We start from the raw sequence: 18,700 nt of genomic DNA, 5'->3' as shown, positions 1-18,700 counted from the left end.
TCTTCTGTGTCTTAATATCTGTACCCTAACAAAGCCTATCGTAGGTAGTTACATTACTCTAAATAACAGATAAATTAACAACATATTTAAGGTCAATTTGGTTAATCAGACCATACCCATGTGAGTTTACTCCAACTATAAATGATAGACTTGACTATACCTGGTAATATAATTTTGATAACATTTTATTTTCCAGGATAATATCTGCATCTTTGTAATGATTGCTGCATGATTTGCACAATTATATGTATGCTATCCTGCTTATCTGCATTTGTGCAACGTAAAAGGGATAAATTTACACATCTGCTACTGTTGCTTCAATGTGCCAAGCTTGACAGCTGAAATTGGGGGGCTCTTAAATTGCCCGTCCAGTTGAGCTGTCAATCACAGCTGGGCCCCGCAGCATGTGTACGGGCGATTGGCGGATCACCCGTACACACCAGCAGATGACCAGTATAGAGATGGGTCCACATACATCTAGCCTCCTGGCGCATTAAACAGCCCTTCTAGTCATACCATGCTGTGGCGTGACTTAGTAGCGCTGAGCATCTTAACTTCAAATGCATCTTATCGCACAACACTGCGAATAGATAGCACAAGCAGCTTCTGCTGATTAAAACGATATGCGGTATGCCTATGTTCTCTGTGCGTCTGCAGGTGTATCTGCATGCTAAACAATACGTTACAGTGTTACAGCCGCTGACAATGTAATGTAGCATTAGGCATGCAGATACACCCGGATTCGCTTAGAGAACATAGGCATGCTGCATATCATTTTAAACAGAAGCTGCTTGTGTCATCTATTCGCATTATGGTTCGAATAAGACGCATTTGAAGGCAAAAAGACTTACGGAAAGATGCTCTGTGTTACTGAATCACACTGAGCTCCCGCGTTGTGTGCCGAGGGTAGATGTACTATATGTGGGCACATCTGTATCTTTCAGATCTATCGCCCATCTGGTGTGCTGCACAGCAGATCGGATATGTCTGAACGACATCGTTCACAGACATGTCCGCTGTATACACCCGGCGATGCACTATAGCTATATCGCCGAACGGGTGATATATCCATCAGTGTGTACCCAGCTTAAAGGCATGTTTTATATTTTCTCCTTTTATATATCCTCCTGAATGTCCCACTCTAGGTAGCATTTCCCTATACCTCTTATTTCTGGTGTTACTCAGCAGTTTGCAATTTGACATCTTTTTCATTAATATACCTAGTTCTGTAAAAGTAAAAATCTGTGAAATCATTAGAGAAATGAATAAAATAAGTGTCTAAGGACGTGTCCAACATATGGAAGCTAAAATAGATCTTGTAACAATTTATACAAGTAGTTTTGTACTGGTACCTTTTCTAAATAAGAAAAAAAGCTCTGATAATTGTATCTAAATGAGCAGAGAACCATTTCCACTTCCTCCATGGCACCACAGTGACTACTTTGCACAGCTTGCAATTCTTTCATTGTGGAAGAAAGCGAAGGTCATGATCATACACCATACAGTATTACAACCCATTGTATTGTTCAAAGTCCCCCATAAATGCACCCATGTGTGCATCATTCATGCCAGAAAAAAAATAAAACGATTAGTTTAGAAGTCCAAAAACCCTTGCTTATTATAAAACTGGTCTAACGAGAAATAAAATGCATATTCACCAAAACAATGCAATTGACGGGTCATCTCCTAAATTGCAGCACTAAGATTTTTTTATTTTTTTTTAACTGTGCATTTAACAATAAACTCCTGGCACATTAGCTGCAACAGGACCGTGTCCCAGCGAACAGGTCTGCTACAAATTGATCACTTTACTGCCAGATCTGACCCTGTACATTTGAAGGTCTCTTTCTGACGATGCTTTGAAGATGGAGTTGGCTATCGGGGTCAAGAGCTGCAAATTAAATTATTTTTACTGAGCTTGGTAAACTGTCCCAGAGTGCATCTCCCATCGAGAAAAATGGGGACTGCAGCTTTAGTTTAACCAATGCAAGAGATCAGATACCTCAGGCGTTCAGTATTTCCTAAATTGCAAGTATAGTTAAACCATACAGAAACAGCCATTTCTGCATGGTTTTAGCTTTAATAAATACATCCCTGATTCTGAAAGATAATCTGCAGACAGTCACACTCAGTTTGTGAACAAAACACAATACTTTCATATCAGCATTGGGGGAAATACACTGTCCTTACAGACAATTTAAAAAACAGAAACTTTGTGCATCAGCAGATTATAGCCAGTTTGTGACACTTTACTTTTAACCTGAACTTTTCAAAAGATAAAGTGAAGCAGAAGATGTATATTCCTTATATACAGATCTGAGACATATTCACATCTGGGGGCCATATGCAATGCCCCACCCCTCTGCTATCAGTGCCATCTTATATGTGATATTTGTTAAGATGTCATGTGCAGAAATCGCTAAGGCACTCTAGTCTTTGCCAATACTTGTTCCACCTTTTTGAAGATAACACACGGAAGATGGTGTAATGGTTTATGCACTGTGGTGGGGTGGGGGTGCCCTGTAGACACTGTGGGTCTAGTTCTCAGTGCAGGGTGTGCACACCATCCACCCTTTATAGGTATTGATTGCCACTGATCTAAGGTCACATAAGGCATCATGCCCAAACCACAATCTTCAAGAGACTACCAGTGGTTCCCAAACTCAGCCCTCAAGGCACCTTAATAGTCCAGGTTTGAAGGATATTCATAGTTGAACACAGAAGTAAAATTGACTGAGGTACAAATTAAGCCACCTGTGTTCAAGCATGGATATGCTTAAAAGCTGGACTGTTAGAGCGGAACAAAACCTGGAAAATCTATTTAAAAGAGGCTGTAATGTAGCAGAGGTCGGTCTAACTGACTCTCTCTCATCTGTGTCAGAATAGAGCTAGAAAAGTATTAAGTAATTGTTAACGGACTGCTGCAATGTTTCTTTAAAAGGCAATCCCTAACCCATTGCATGCACACAGAACTTTTGTGTTAATGAGCTCACTTCCATTTTTTTTTAGTACATGCCCTGGAAAGTCAACCTCTTTATACTTTGTGAATGTAGCTTGAGTGGAAATGTGCACATGATGAAAATAAATAAAATGGTCCAAATGAATAAATGTATACAGTAAATGAATCTTCCCATACAGAAGATATGAAGGACACCCCCTTGAAAGGTTAGGTCTTTTGTGAGGAGGAAAATGCTTTGTGGTCCCCTGTAAAACATTACATGACTAAATTTCTCCTTTCACACCCTTTAGGCTAACCACAAAAACAAAATGCATAAATTAATTAATTACGGCTCCTGCTCCAAACTCAGTAAGAATCGCTCCTAGCCTGGCCAGAACCTCACCTCAGAAGAGTTTATATTTTTGTCAGCCAAAAAGGAAGATATCTAGGCTCACAAACCCTGGTGTTACTCTGAGGTCATAACACATTAATTAGACCATCATAGTGTTAAGTTACGTTTAAAGACTTTAAATAGGAGGGGGAAAAAATTTACTTGTCTTCTTGCACAGTTGTGCACCAGGGGCCTCCCACTTCTCTTTCTACTCTGGTTAGAGCCTGTTTGTACTGTTCTTTGAAGGGAGTAGTACACATCATTGTAGGAAATGTTCAGTTTGTTAGCAATTTCTCACATGAAATAGCCATCATTTCTAAGAACAAGAACAGAGTGTACAGTTTCACATGAAAGTTCTCTTTTCTGGCCATTTGGAGAGTATAATCGAACCCACAAATGAGATGCTCCAGATACTCCACTAGCTCAAAGGACGAGCAAACCCGTTTTCAGCTGTGCTAACATAATTGCACAAGCATTTGCTAATCATCCATTATCCTAACGCGCTTAGCAAACACAATGTACCATTAGAACACTGGAGTGATTGTTGCTGGAAATGGGCCTCTATACACCTATGTAGATATTATTTTAAAAACCAGATGTTTGCAGCTAGTATAGTCATTTACCACATTAACAATGTATATAGAGTGTATTTCTGATTAATTGAATGTGATCTTCATTAAAAAAAAAAAAAAAAGCAATTTTCTTTCAAAAATAAGGAAATTTCTAAGTGACCCCAAACTTTTGAACAGTAGTATATACAGAGCTAGAAAGATGTCCAATGCGCAAAAGTTCCTCTGTAAAATAGAAAAGACTTATTTTCAACCAGCTCTTTTATAGATAGGTTCTTTAGTGCTGATTGCAGCTCTCCTCCTTAGTTCACCTCCTGAGCCGTAAGTGATATAGGGCAAAAGAAAAGGGAGCGCAACATCGAGAACCAAGTAACAAAAAAATATTTATTACAATCTCATTGAGAACACTCACATTGTATCCGAACATATAAGCATAATGGGTAGGGCTCAAATAGAGACGGCACAGCAGGAGATCCTATGCTCCGTCTGACCGCTAGAGATAGTTGCGGGAACAGGCCTTTTTTTCTTTGTGCTGGCTGGAGCAATAGATGGTGTCACCTCAGTTCCCAAATGCATTTCGTCACAGAGTTGGACTTAGTCAGTGGGAGTGTCCGGAAACAGTGGTCCGGAGAATTTTTTTTTATAGCCGGCATCATCAATTAACCATTTCCTTTAACATACTATGTTTCACAAGTAATTAGCAACTGCTTGTTATATGTCAAAATCATGAGCATTTAACAACCCAACTTTACATATATTACACTAATAAAAACATGATATATCATTCCAAAAACACATTTACATATATTTTAATACATATCATTTCACTGCAAAAATATCACACACACACAAAAATGTCCAGAAGGCACCACAGATGAAAAAATTTAGAATTTTTATCCTTAAAGAGTCCAATACTGGTACTTCTTTTATATATAATTGATCGCCATACTTTGGAGTTCTCCCGTTGGGGTAGTGGAATGGAGGGGATGGTATCTTCAATGAGTAGATGGTAGGCCTTTATACAGTCAGGTCCTATAATGTGACCCTTGCACCAGAAGCAGCCAGAGAGTAGTACAACAGCTTTTAGTGGAAATTGCTAATTTATTTTGCTTAAAATGTAAAAGACAATGACATATACATAAAAAGCTTACTTCAATTAATAATAGAACACCACCAATGATATATTGGCAACACTAATCCCTTGTCTAGCCCTATTATTGGGGTAAGGTTCTTGACTGTTGGCAGACCACTATGGCGGTTCCATATAAAATTATATATAGCAATGAATGTATAAATATAAAGTCATAGGATAACTGCAGTGACCAGGGAAACATTTTAAATGCTATGGTCATGCTGACAAACTATTTTTGTTTATGAGCACATTAAAACGAATGTTTAAACTCATCTATTTTTTTCCAATCAACCAAGCCACATCAAATACAGTACAAGAGGGATATTGTGCCTCAGTGTACAGATTTGGTAAAAACAGAACGCGAACCCACCAAGAATCAGGAACATGTATGGCATCTTTCACACAGTTTTGTGACAGATACAATCTCTCAAGGACCAAAGACTCATGAAGCTGGTCATTAAACTGAGTTATAGCTCTGGGGTATATGTAGTTTACGTCACTGCTAATAAACAAACTATAAAAAGGTGAATATACAAAACAATTCAAGTTACATACACTTTTAAAAGTAGATTTTCCATTTAGAGGTCAATGCAATGTACACTGCTGCTTAGTGCCATAATGTGCCTGATGGTTTAAATATTCTACATTTTTTCTAATTGTATTCTAAATTTGCAGTTATTCATTCAGTTTAATTTTATTTCAGTCAAGCCTTGAGGGTGTCCCCATCAAGTGTACTCTGCTCTTGTGCTAAGAAACCCATTAAGATGTTGTAACCTTGCCATAATACAAGGATTTTTACAGGTGGCCTGAGTCTACATGTCAGAGTTTGGTATAGATTATATAGCACATTAAAACAGAAGATATGCATAACGTTGAACAGAGAAAAGTAACCTAATAAATGCATGCTCACACAGTTTAAAAAAGGGGAAAAAAAAAAGGACTCTCTTAAAATGTAAGGGCAATTCAACATATCAGGATAAAAGTACTACAGCTGCGGAATTTTTAAATTAAGCTCTGAAAAAAACTATATTTAATATTTTTCTGTTTACATGGGACAGCTACACATATGCTGCTGTAATCTACATTTCATATACAAAAACAAAAGAGCTTTAAAATAAATGCAGAATACAGATGTGTCCTCATACATCTAGCCTCAATACGCCATAAGTTCGGGTAATTGGATTGAGCCCAATGTTATAAGGTAAAATGCGTAAAATAAAGTAGGAAAACGTCCCATTTAATTTATTTTACTTTCCAGTGTGTAATGTGATAAAAGATAAAGACTTTATACAGGGTATGATTATTTTCTATAGGCACTGTACAATGTGAAAATAATTATTTGCTGTATTTCTGCCTAATTCTGTGTAATTATAAATATTTAATTTCTCAAACTCATCAGTGATTAGACATGCCTACACTCCAATTCGCATACCTCAAAAGGGTAAAATATTCTACCACAAATCGTGTTTCTGTGTGCATCAGAACGGGTTTTGGCCCGTTTATGCCAAAACTTATTTTGCACCAAGTTTGCATATCTAAATGATGGGGTGCATGAAAACGATGTTGGGTATGATATGGCAACAGTCAATGTCGATATAAATCATGTAGACATGACAATGTCGACGTTAACCATGTCAACGATCAACAAGTAGACAATGACTAAGCACAGCGTTAACTCACCTAATCCCAATGGCTGCAGCTGCATCTTCAGGATACCGCCAGTCATGCAATTGACCTCCGAACATCTGACGTTTTGGTGAGTATTTCTCTCCTATCCCTAACCTTCCCTCTAATGGCTAACCCTAACCCCGCAGACTACTCCTATCCTCCCTCCGCAGCCAAACTCTAACCCTCCTACCAGCAGCCTAACACCAATGACAACATTGACAATCAACATCATAGCTGTGGACATTGTGGTGTTCCGAATGTCGATATTGTCATTATCAACCTTTTGACTACAAACCATGAAAACATGTTTTAGGCATTTCATTTGTTCTAGTGAACTGTTGAGTCTAGCTTTTAGCGGGTATCGTTAATGATAGATTTTATTAGCACAGAGATTTATTGGTTTACTTCAGATGACTAAATTTATAAAACATTGAATACTTCAGGGCTAGACAAATCCGAGGCAACAGGTCACCATAGCGACTAAAATGTTACACCTGATGACAGGATTTGCAGGGATCTCTGCCCATCAGTGGAGGTTTTGTTTAGAAATGAACTCCATACTACATGACTATCGCATCCAGCAGTAGTCATGCAAATGAGAACTCGCCACCATTTTGGGATTGGTAGCTCGGTTTTCAAATTTGCACAGGTCCTGCAGGAGTTCTCCTCACAGCTTTAGCACCGCTCTGATGATGCTGTTCCCAGCTGCTTCCCCCTTCTATTCTTGGAAGTATTGCTAGTCAGAGCATGCACCGGAGATTTCTGGCATTAACTTTTCTAGAGAAGTCGGGGAGCCAGTGTGACGAACCCCGCTGAGACCAACCAAGAGAAGTTCACCCTGCTGCGGGCTGACAAGACACAGTGCATGACTGAGCACCGGCCCCGACACACCTGCACTGCCGATCACCGCACACAGCAGCCGAGCACAGAGGTGAACCAAGGCTGTAGGGTAAGATAGGTATAGACCAATTCCAGTGGTCCTTCTTACTATAGGACTTCAACAAGTACTCATAAAAACAAGTTTATACAGTGCATCCAGAAAGTATTCACTACGCTTCACTTTTTCCACATTTTGTTATGTTACAACCTTATTCCAAAATGGAATAAATTCATTTTTGTCCTCAAAATCCTACACACAGTACCCCATAATGACAACGTGTATAAAGTTTTTTGCAGTAATACCTACTACACCCATTGTGTGACCGTCACTCACGTAAAATACTTCTGGCAAGCATGGGCTGGTTTATCAGGAAGTTCTGCGAGCTGCTCATACTGCAGGAGTTCTTACGAATGCAAACTTGTCAGTAATAGCAGGGGCAGAGCAGGCCAGGGCTGCTGAATGAGACCAGCTCCCAGGACTCCTTGACAGACCATGTCACCTTCACGAGGTTGAGCTCAACATAATCTTCTCCCCAGTGCTCCTGCAGCTGCCCAGCTAGAAGTAATTCAGGTACTTTCCCAACTATGAGAATCAGTGAGACCCAGCCAGGTCATCCTGCTGGTGTCTCAGTTCCCAGCCCAGACAGGAAATGCAGGGACAGCAGCCTTGTCTCCCTATACACATTGACACATTTTGGATGCACTGTGGTGTGGAATACTATGTATTGGGTGCAGTGTGGTGTGGAATACTATGTATTGGGTGCACTGTGATATGGCATACTATGCATTAGGTGCAGTGTGGTGTGGCAAAATTAATTGGGGGCATACTAAAACAGAAAATCCTACTGCGCAAAATACCAGAGCCACTCTACTATATAGTGTTATCAAACAGTGCAATTAAGAAGCATAAATAAAAACAGGATAGAAGGTGCTTCTATTTTGAGTTACACACTCAAAGTTGTTCAAATCAATTACATTTCAAGATCATAAAAAAATATATTTTTTTTTACCCATGATAATGGGATAACTTGCCACTAGTATATACATTTATGTAAAAACCCATCTTCTCCTCCTTCCTTAGAAAGTAACTAAAAATAATTCCAATATAGTGTATTACCGTTTATTATACATTTAAAACATACCCTGGAGCAATATGCATTGTATACCAAAAGATATACATTAAAAGGCAAAATCTTTGGTCTGGATCTGGGTCCTGGAAATCGCCAATACAGAGTTCAAGGTCTTAATGTGCCCAGATAAGGCTTTCAGCATTGGACAGTCTGGTGATGGGCCATGAATCAGGGTCTAATGGCATGTGGGGAAAACTGAGGGGCATTAAAGTGGCATGAATGAGGTCTTATAGAAGTTTTCGTGTAATTTGGTTGCGGACGATAGTGAAGCCCCTAAACTTTTAAGCTGGCTCCTAGATTTAAAAAAAAATAGCTCTGGTATACACTATTAGATACTGCCTTTGCAATGTCTGTAATGATTTATAGCAGATTGCCAGAAAAGCATACCAGCAGATTTTGTATCAATTGAAATGTGCTCCTCATGAATTTCCAATGGATTGCACAACCAACCTAGGGGTGTCCTAGGCAATCTCGTACAAAATGTGCAATGATAGCCAACAGCTTACAGACTTAATATCTCTACATTAATAGTTCAACTTTCATGTCTATACATTCCACGGTCTCTCCTTTTTACAACCATTGCACACCATTAGTAACTGCATAGAAGTGCCAATTACAAATGCGTGATTTAATATTGACTGTTAATGTTCCTGCCTCACAGCAGCCCCACTACCACCTGCATTTTTATTGTACAACCTTATGGACAACTGTTCCCCACATATCTTAGGGATGCAAATAAATTAGCAACGAAGGCCGCAAAGTGTCGGATGGTCAAAACTCGGGCACCTCCTGAACATCAGCAAAACATTTTAACACCCAACTCAGATGTGTAAGAAAATGTGCAACGTTAGGGAACCGTAATTTTCAGCCATGTGTGCAGCCACACATAGCAGAGGATTGAATCGCACCCTTACGAGCCTATTCGGAATCGCACGGAAGTCGGCTGTAGTTGCAGGCAGACATGGAAGCCAGATTTACTAAATTAGAATAATACATGCATCTACGAGGGAGAGTCAAAAATTATTCGCACTCTGGCAGTAGAATTTATTTTAATCAACTTTCAGAAATGACGTACATTATTGTTCTCCCTGCTTTTCAATACACTTTGTCCATCTGTCAACAAGCTTTCTTATTACCTCATTAAAAAAATGTTTTAGGCTGAGCTGCGATCCACGAATACACCGCTGTCTTCACTTCTTCATCAGACGTGAATCTTCGTCCTCTTAGGGCTTCTTTCAGGGGACCAAACAGGTGCTAGTCCAATGGGGCAAAATCAGGACTATAGGAAGGATGCTTGTGCAGCTGTGCATTGTCATGCAGCACCACAACACCTTTGGATAGTAGTCCTCTGCATTTTGTTTGAATTTTAGGCTTCAGGTCTTCAGTGAGCATCTCACTGTAACGAGCACTGCTGATTGTTGAACCTTTTTCCGGATAATGTTCCAATACTGGCCCTTGAGAATCCCAGAAAAAACTAAGCATCAATTTTCCAGCTGATGGTTGACTTTTGAACTTTTTCTTGGTCGGCGATTGAGGAGGTTTCGATTCCATACTCTGCCGTTTACTCTCAGGCTTGTAGTGATGAATCCATGTCTCGCCACCAGTAATGATTCATTTTAAGAAACGTTTATCTTCCTTAGAGTATTGGTCCACATTTTGTTTGCAGATGTCTAAACGCTTCTGCTTTTCCGTGAGTTTTTTCAGTACCCATCTCGTACAAACCTTTCGAAACCAAAGTCTGTCATGGATTATTGCATAGGCAGAGCCATAACTGATTTGCAAATGATTTGCCACATAATCCCGTCACTCGTCTATCCAACAAAATCAGTTCACGTGCATGCTCAATGTTCTCATCAGTCATGGACGGGCGTCCGGCTCCTTCTTCATGGCTGACACTTGTGCAACCTTCTTTGAACCTCTCTATCCATTCATACACACTTCTTTGCAACAAAACACTTTCTCCATACTGTGCACAAAGTCTTCGATAAATATCGGCACCGGCCACACCCTCAGACCACAAAAACCAAATCACTGCATGCTGCTCTTCTTTCATGCAAATCACAAGTGGGGCAGCCATTTTTTCTTGCACTGCAGTCACAAATGAACTGGCGTAACAAGTTCAAATTTGCACAGCAGTGACTGGGGAGACAGCTACCTAGTACGGAAAGCACCGATAAGTAAGAAAGTGTAATATAACTTAAGCGTGGATAAATTGTGACTCACCGTCGTATTCAACTAATGCTGGGTTTAGTGCGTGTGCAAGAAGAAAGCTGTTCCGCTGATAATATGCTGCATAATTATTAATATCTCCACTTGCACCAGCTCAACCCTAGGTGCAAGAGTAATGTCAGTAACCAGCTATCCTGAGCATGGGCTGTATGCAAAAACTCGCCATTTACATCCGTGAACAGAGGTCCACGCGACTCAGTATCAGTCCTTCAGACTGGAAACTAATTTGGCCTTAGCCATCTTTACTTTGTTTACTATTTTCATAGTTAATTTGTATTAAGGATCCCTCAATGTACCACAGTACATAACATGTTATGTGCTTCATAAATAGAGATTATTATTATTATACAATCAAATTATGGATTCAAATAACTTGTCTAACTAGACTGTGCTGGAGCAAAGGGCAGCAATGTTGTAAAAGAACACAAACAGATGAAGCTGGAATGCCAATGAAGTCAACACAATTAAAACAAATGAGATTGCTAGTTTTGGTGCATGAACAGTTAATTTATCACATCTTCACCTACGCAGGATTTATGTGGTTACAGCTGGATGGCAAACAGAACTCTCCGCATTCTGTCGACTTGGTAATGGGAAAATAAAGCACTAGCATTATATTAATGCTAAGAACAACAAAACTGTAGTGGTGGTTGTCGGATATCTTCAAAATCTACTATTGTTTATGTACACCAGTATTCTCTTGACCAAATTCCCGGGTATTTGGTCGAGACCCCCCTTTCACACTACAGCGTCCCAGGTAGACCCCTTTCAGACATAAGCAGAGTTTTTTAGTTTTAAATATTACCTGCCTCTCCTCTGCCTTTCCTAGCCTATCCCATCTCCGGCTGCCGCTGATGTCATCATCATGCAGCCGTCAAATCAAAATGCAGCCATTATAAAAATAGGTAATAAAATAAATAATTTCCTATCAGCCCTGGTGGTCCAGCGGGAGTGCGGGTGGCCCGCTGTGGCAGAGAACTGCCAGCGGTCTCCAGCGCTGGTGGGTGTTCCCGGGAGAACGGTTGGGGTTCTCTGTGCCTGAGGACCCGGCGCGGAGGGTGGTGAGCAGCAGCGCTGAGCGTCCTACAGGACGCTCTGTGCTGCCAGAGCGTCCTACAGGACGCTCTGTGCAGCCAGAGCGTCCTACAGGACGCTCTGTGCTGCCAGAGCGTCCTACAGGACGCTCTGTGCTGCCAGAGCGTCCTACAGGACGCTCTGTGCTGCCAATGTAAAAGCTGCTTGGTGCAGCCCGGGAGAAAAATTCCCGGGTAGCACCATTCTGGTTGCGCAGAATGCGGGGGACCCCCTACGTTGTTTGTCCCCCGTATTTTGGCAACCAGGGTTGGTTCTGACTAGCCCGGTGCTGGTTGCGCTTGAGTACGGGGGTATGTCGTTTGTCCCCTGAATTTAAGCACACCCAGCACTGGGTCACTAAAAGCCTGGAACTGGTTGCTCTATTGGGAGTGTGGGGTGAGGCTATTTCTTTTTTTTCTACTGCAGCAGCACAGACTGGTCTCACGGACCAGTCCGTGCTGTGTGTCAATGACACAGATGCAAGTAGTTCGGATCTCCTGGTCCGTGCTACATGCATCTCTATCGTGTACGATGTGACAAACAGCATACGATGTATGTCACATCGTACACTATAGATCGTAATTAATCTTACCGTTTTCCCGGAAGATCTATGATCCAACTAGATGGCGGTGGGGACGGGCATCGGCATCGTAATGGTGAAGAAACAACACACGAAATGCACGATTGATCTTTACGATCGATCGAAATCGTCCACATCGTGTGAAAAATCGCACCGCGTATGGGGTCCTTTATAGATGACAGGCAAACTAGTCAAAACAAGCAAGAGCTGGATATTTCCTGCAGCTTACTGATAATTGTATAAACATGTTACTAAACAGGTTTTGCACCGTGCCCTAAATGGACCATATACGCAATGGGATTGAAATACTGGCGGCACCAGAGCGGCCAGTTAAAATCCCGACAGTGAGAGGCCGACAGGTGAAGATCCCGACGCCCGGTGGTAAGTATGCTATCCCTTCCCCCCCCTCCCCTCTAACCATCAGGGGTGCCTAACCCTAACCTCCCCCCCCATGGGTGCCTAAACCTAACCCCCCTCTCCGCACACTGGAGGGTGCCTAACCCTAACCTTCTCCAGGGGGTGCCTAAAACTAAATCCCAGCGGGGGTCCTTAAACCTAACCCGCCCATCCCTGGGCTAAGTGTATACTTACCCGGCAGAGACGATCGGTCCGGCGTCGGTATTTCGATGCCTATGTTAAATCCCTAGCTGGGATTACGCTGTCGGGATGGAGATGGTCGCCGGTCTTATAACTACATCCCCTGTACACACGGTTAGATATCGTTGTCTGGTCGACCAGCATGTGCTGGATGATCGTTATTGAACATGCAGCACATGCTCCATTCCCACAACTACTATTACGACCCTCGATCACCGATCGAGAGTCCCTATAGTAACCAGGCTATCTTGGTCGAAATAGACCAGGTTGGCCTGCATGCACGGTCGATATCGACCATCCGTACCCACGCATCGTTTGGTTGTTTGAGGAGGCAAAAAAAGGTAGATTTAAACGATCAAACGGTATAGTGATCGTTTAAATCGACCAAGAAAACTGACTGTTTATGCACTATTAGGTGCACTATTTTGCTGGTTATTTGTGACTTCACACTGTAATATGGACTGTCACCAAAAAATTTACAATTAGAATTAAGGAAGAACATTTTTTTTGGCATCAACAACTTAATAGAACATACCATTGTTGTTACATGTTAGCTTTTTTTTTTTTACGTATAACTGGCTGCACAACAATGATTTAACATTATTTAAATTAGTACTGAAGCATTAACTCCACAAAATTGACAATACTCATCATATTCTACTGAGCACAAACTCCTTTGTGATCATTATTCTGCAATTATGCTGATTCAGCACACCATAATGGCATTCTGTTGAGTAGCTCGAGTAATGCACTGTCAATGGGATGGTCGCTGACACAAATGATTGACAAAGCCATCAATGTACTCTGCACACAAGCTTTGCATGCTCCACAAGACTTTGCTTTGACTGCCAAATTACTTAAAAAGATGAGAAAAGGACAGTAGCATGTTTATGCCACAACTGTTTTGTGCCAACAAAGATATAACAAACATATAATGGAATCAAAGATTTATTCCAGGCATTGTATATCTACATAAGTTAGGACTGTTTATCACATTTTGAAAATACAGTAAAATGGTGCATTCCACATAAGAAACTTACTGAGCAGCGATTACTGTCCTCTTCATCCTTTTCTTCATAGTAAAAATAAACAAATGGTATCCACAAAAAAACACAGAATAGGATCACCGAATAAAAAGCTAAAGAAAGAAAACAGCAATGATTAAACTATAGTCAGTAATATGTGTATATTATATATATATATATATATATAGTAAACATGTCCATGCATTGTTATAATTTGTCTCATTTAGCATTTAGCTGTCATATTGAAATAAAACTGTGGCTAGCACAAATCTTTTTAAAGAAAAGTTGAATAATTATTCTGACATTAAATGCATTTTAAAGAGCCCAAACTTACTACAAAGAAATGTCAATTTAAGACAACACCCTATTTATGTATTGTGCTATCCTCTCTATAGCAATTCCTAGTATATTCTACTCTATTAAGACTGAACATACTGCATTTTCCTATGCTGTGAGCAGTGGTGAATGTATTCCAATAAAAACAAACAGCCCATCTGCAAGCTTCAGGTAATCGTGGACTCCCATGTTAGCATCTGAGCATTGTTTGCTGCATGTGGGCCAAGAAAAAGTAAGGTGGGTTATTAAAATTTTACAACCCCTATAAAGTCAATGGCAAATGCAGGATTTTGAAGAGGGGGGGGGGGGGGGGGGACTCCAAAGCCTTGGTTATCGGAACCAATGAAAAAAACATCTAGCCACAAATATATATTATAAATACACACTACCGTTCAAAAGTTTAGGGTCACTTACAAATTTCCTTATTTTTGGAAGAAAAGCACTTTTTTCAATGACGATGCCATTAAATTAAATCAGAAATACATTCTATACATTGTTAATGTGGTAAATGACTATACTACCTGCAACCATCTGTTTTTTAAGGAACATCTACATAGGTGTATAGAGTCCAATTTCCAGCAACCATCACTCCAGTGTTCTAATGGTACATTGTGTTTTCTAAGCATGTTAGAAGACTAATGGATGATTAGAAAATCCTTGAAAACCCTTGTGCAATCATGCTAACACAGCTGAAAACAAGTTTGATCATTAGAGAAGCTATAAAACGGGCCTTCCTTTTGAGTTAGGTGAGTATCTGGAGCATCACATTTGTGGGTTCGATTATACTCTCCAAATGGCCAGAAAAACAGAACTTTCATGTGAAACTCGACAGTCTATTCTTGTTCTTAGAAATGAAGGCTATTCCATGTGAGAAAATGCCAAGAAACTGAACATTTCCTACAACGGTGTGTAATACTCCCTTCAAAGAACAGTACAAACAGGCTCTAACCAGAGTAGAAAGAGAAGTGGGAGGCCCTGGTGCACAACTGTGCAAGAAGACAAGTACATTTGAGTCTCTAGTTTGAGAAATAGACATTTCACAAATCCTCAACTGGCAGCTTCATTAAATGGTACCCGCAAAACGTCAATGTCAACGTCTACAGTGAAGAGGCGACTCCAGGATGCTGGCCTTCTAGGCAAAGTGGCAAAGAAAAAGCCGTATCTGAGACTGGCCAATAAAAGGAAAAGATTAATATGGGCAATAGAACACAGACATTGGAGGAAGATTGGAAAAAAGTGTGGAAATACATATCGAAGTTTGAAGTGCTTGGATCACACAGAACATTTGTGAGACACAGAACAAGTGAAAAGATGCTGGGAAAGTGCCTGACACCATCTGTCAAACATGGTGGAGGTAATGGTTTGGGGCTTCTTTGGTGCTGATAAAGTGGGAGATTTGTACAAGGTAAAAGGAATTTTGAATAAGGAAGGCTATCACTCCATTTTGCAACGCCATGCCAAACCCTGTGGACAGCGCTTGATTGGAGCCAATTTCCTCCTCCAACAGGACAATTACCCAAAGCACACCTCCAAATTATGCAAGAACTATTTAGGGAAGAAGCAGGCAGCTGGTATTCTGTCTGTAATAGAGTGGCCAGCGCAGTCACCAGATCTCAAACCCATTGAGCTGTTGTGGGAGCAGCTTAACCGTATGGTACACAAGAAGTGCCCATCAACCCAATTCAACTTGTGGGAGGTGCTTCAGGAAGCATGGGATGAAATTTCTTCATATTACCTCAACAAATTAACAGCTCGATTGCTAAAAGGTATGTAAAGCTGTAATTGCTAAAAAAAAAGGAGCATTCTTTGACGAAAGCAAAGTTTGAAGGACAAAATTATTTCAAAATAAAAATCATTATTTCTAACCTTGCCAATGTCTTGACTGTATGTTCTATTCATTTTGCAACTCATTTGATAAATAAAGGTCAGATTTCATGTAAAACATGAAATTGTCTGGGTGACCCCAAACTTTTGAACGGATGTATGTATGCATGTATGTGTATACACATACAAACACACACACACACACTGTAATATATATAATATACAGTATATACATGCATACGCGCACGCGTACACATATACACACACACAGTGCCATAAAAAGTATTCACTCCCCTTTGCATTTTTCATGTTTAGTTGCCTCACAACCTGGAATTAAAATTGATTGTTTGAAGGTGTGCATCATTTCATTCACAGAACATGCCTACAACTGTGAAGTTGTGTTTTTTTTTAAATTGTCAATCAAATAACATTTAGGACAATATAACAGAAAACTTCAGCGAGCGTAGCTATTCACCCCCCTAAAGTCAGTACTTTGTCGAGCCACCTTTTGTGGCAATTACAGCTGCAAGTCGTTTTCGATAAGTCTATGAGCTTGCCACATCTTGCCCCTGGGATTTTTGCCCATTCCTCAAGGCAAAACTGCTCCAGCTCCTTCATGTTGGATGGTTTCCGGTTGTGAACAGCAATCTTCAAGTCTGACCACAAATTCTCAATTGGATTGAGATCTGGGCTTCGACTAGGCCTTTCCAACACGTTTAAATGTTTCCCCTTAAACCACTCAAGTGTTGCTTCGGATCATTGTCCTGCTGGAAGGTGAACCTCCGTCCCAGTCTCAAATCACAGACAGACTGAAACAGGTTTTGCTCAAGAATATCCTTGTATTTAGCACCATCCATCTTTCCCTCGACTCAAATCAGTTTCCCAGTCCCTGCTGCTGAAAAACATCCCCACAGCATGATGCTGCCACCACCATGTTTCACTGTGGGGACGGTGTTCTTGGGGTGACGGGATGTGTTGGCAGCATCATAGAGTTTTCCTTGGTGGCCCAAAAGTTAAATTTTAGTCTCACCTGACCAGAGCACCTTCCTCCATACATTTGGGGAGTCGCCCACATGCCTTTTGGCAAACTCAAATTGTGTCTTTTAATTTTTATCACTAATGGCTGTTTTCTGGCCACTCTTCCATAAGGCCCGGCTCTATGGAGTGTACGGCTTCTTGTGGTCACATGCACAGATACACCAGTCTCTGCTGTGGAACTCTGCAGCTCCTTCAGGGTTACCTTTGGTCTCTGTACTACCTCTCTGATTAATGCCCTCCTTGCCCGGTCTGGGAGTTTTGGTGGGCGGCCCTCTCTTGGCAGGTTTGTTGTGGTACCATGTTCTTTCCATTTGATGATGATGGATTTGATGGTTCTCCGGGGAATCATCAAAGATTTGGATATTTTTTTTTATAACCCAACCCAGAATTGTACTTCTCAAAAACTTTGTCCCTGACTTGTTTGGTGAGCTCCTTGGTCTTCGTGGTGTGATGCCTCCTGCTTAGTGGTGTTGCAGCCTCTGGGGCCTTTCAGAAAAGGTGTGTTTATACTGACAGATCATGTGACACTTAGATTTCACACAGGTGGACTTCATTGCACTAATTATGTGACTTCTGAAGGTAATTGGTTTCACCAGAACTTTTGAGGGGCTTTATAGCAAAGGGGGTGATTACATATGCACATGCCAATTTTCAGAATTTTATTTATAAAGATTCTTTATTATATATACAGTGAGGTGCATAAATATTGGGACATTGACAGAATTTTCATGTTTTGGCCTCTATTCACCACCACAATGGCTTTGAAATGAAACAAACAAGATGTGCTTTAACTGCAGACTTTCAGATTTAATTTAAGGGTAATTACACCCAAATCAGGTGAAAGGTGTAGGAATTACAATGGTTTCTATATGTGCCTCCCACTTTTTAAGGGGCCAACAGTAATGGGACAAACTAAATAATCCTAAATCTAACTTTCCCTTTTTAATACTTTGTTGCAAATCCTTTGCAGGCAATTACAGCCTGAAGTCTGGAATGCATAGACATCACCAGACGCTGGGTTTCATCCCTGGTGATGCTCTGCCAGGCCTCTACTGCAAATGTCTTCAGTTCCTGCTTGTTCTTGGGGCATTTTCCCTTCAGTTTAGTCTTCATCAAGTGAAATGCATGCTCAATCGGATTCAGGTCAGGGGATTTACTTGGCCATTGCATAACATTCCACATTTTAGCCTTAAAAAACTCTTTGGTTGCTTTTGCAGTATGCTTCGGGTCATTGTCCATCTGCACTGTGAAGCGCCGTCCAATGAGTTCTGAAGCATTTGACTGAATATG

General features: G+C 40.7%; 1 protein-coding gene across 1 annotated transcript in view; it reads right to left on the bottom strand.

The window, feature by feature from the left end:
* Positions 1–14,325, bottom strand: part of LOC148477514 (lysosomal cobalamin transport escort protein LMBD1-like) — a gene marked incomplete at its 5' end in the record, with an annotated part of 165,751 nt that extends 151,426 nt beyond the window's left edge. Inside the window, one exon of the mRNA XM_088456635.1 lies at positions 14,228–14,325. Coding sequence (XP_088312761.1) covers positions 14,228–14,325 — 98 coding nt within the window. The remainder of the gene's footprint in view (positions 1–14,227) is intronic.
* Between the last annotated feature and the right edge of the window lie 4,375 nt (positions 14,326–18,700).

This window comes from Taudactylus pleione, unplaced genomic scaffold, assembly GCF_031769625.1.
Source record: "Taudactylus pleione unplaced genomic scaffold, aTauple2 ptg000710l, whole genome shotgun sequence".
NCBI classification, from domain to species: domain Eukaryota; kingdom Metazoa; phylum Chordata; class Amphibia; order Anura; family Myobatrachidae; genus Taudactylus; species Taudactylus pleione.
The sequence above is the reverse complement of the archived record's forward strand: the minus strand, read 5'-3'. Positions and strand labels throughout refer to the sequence as shown.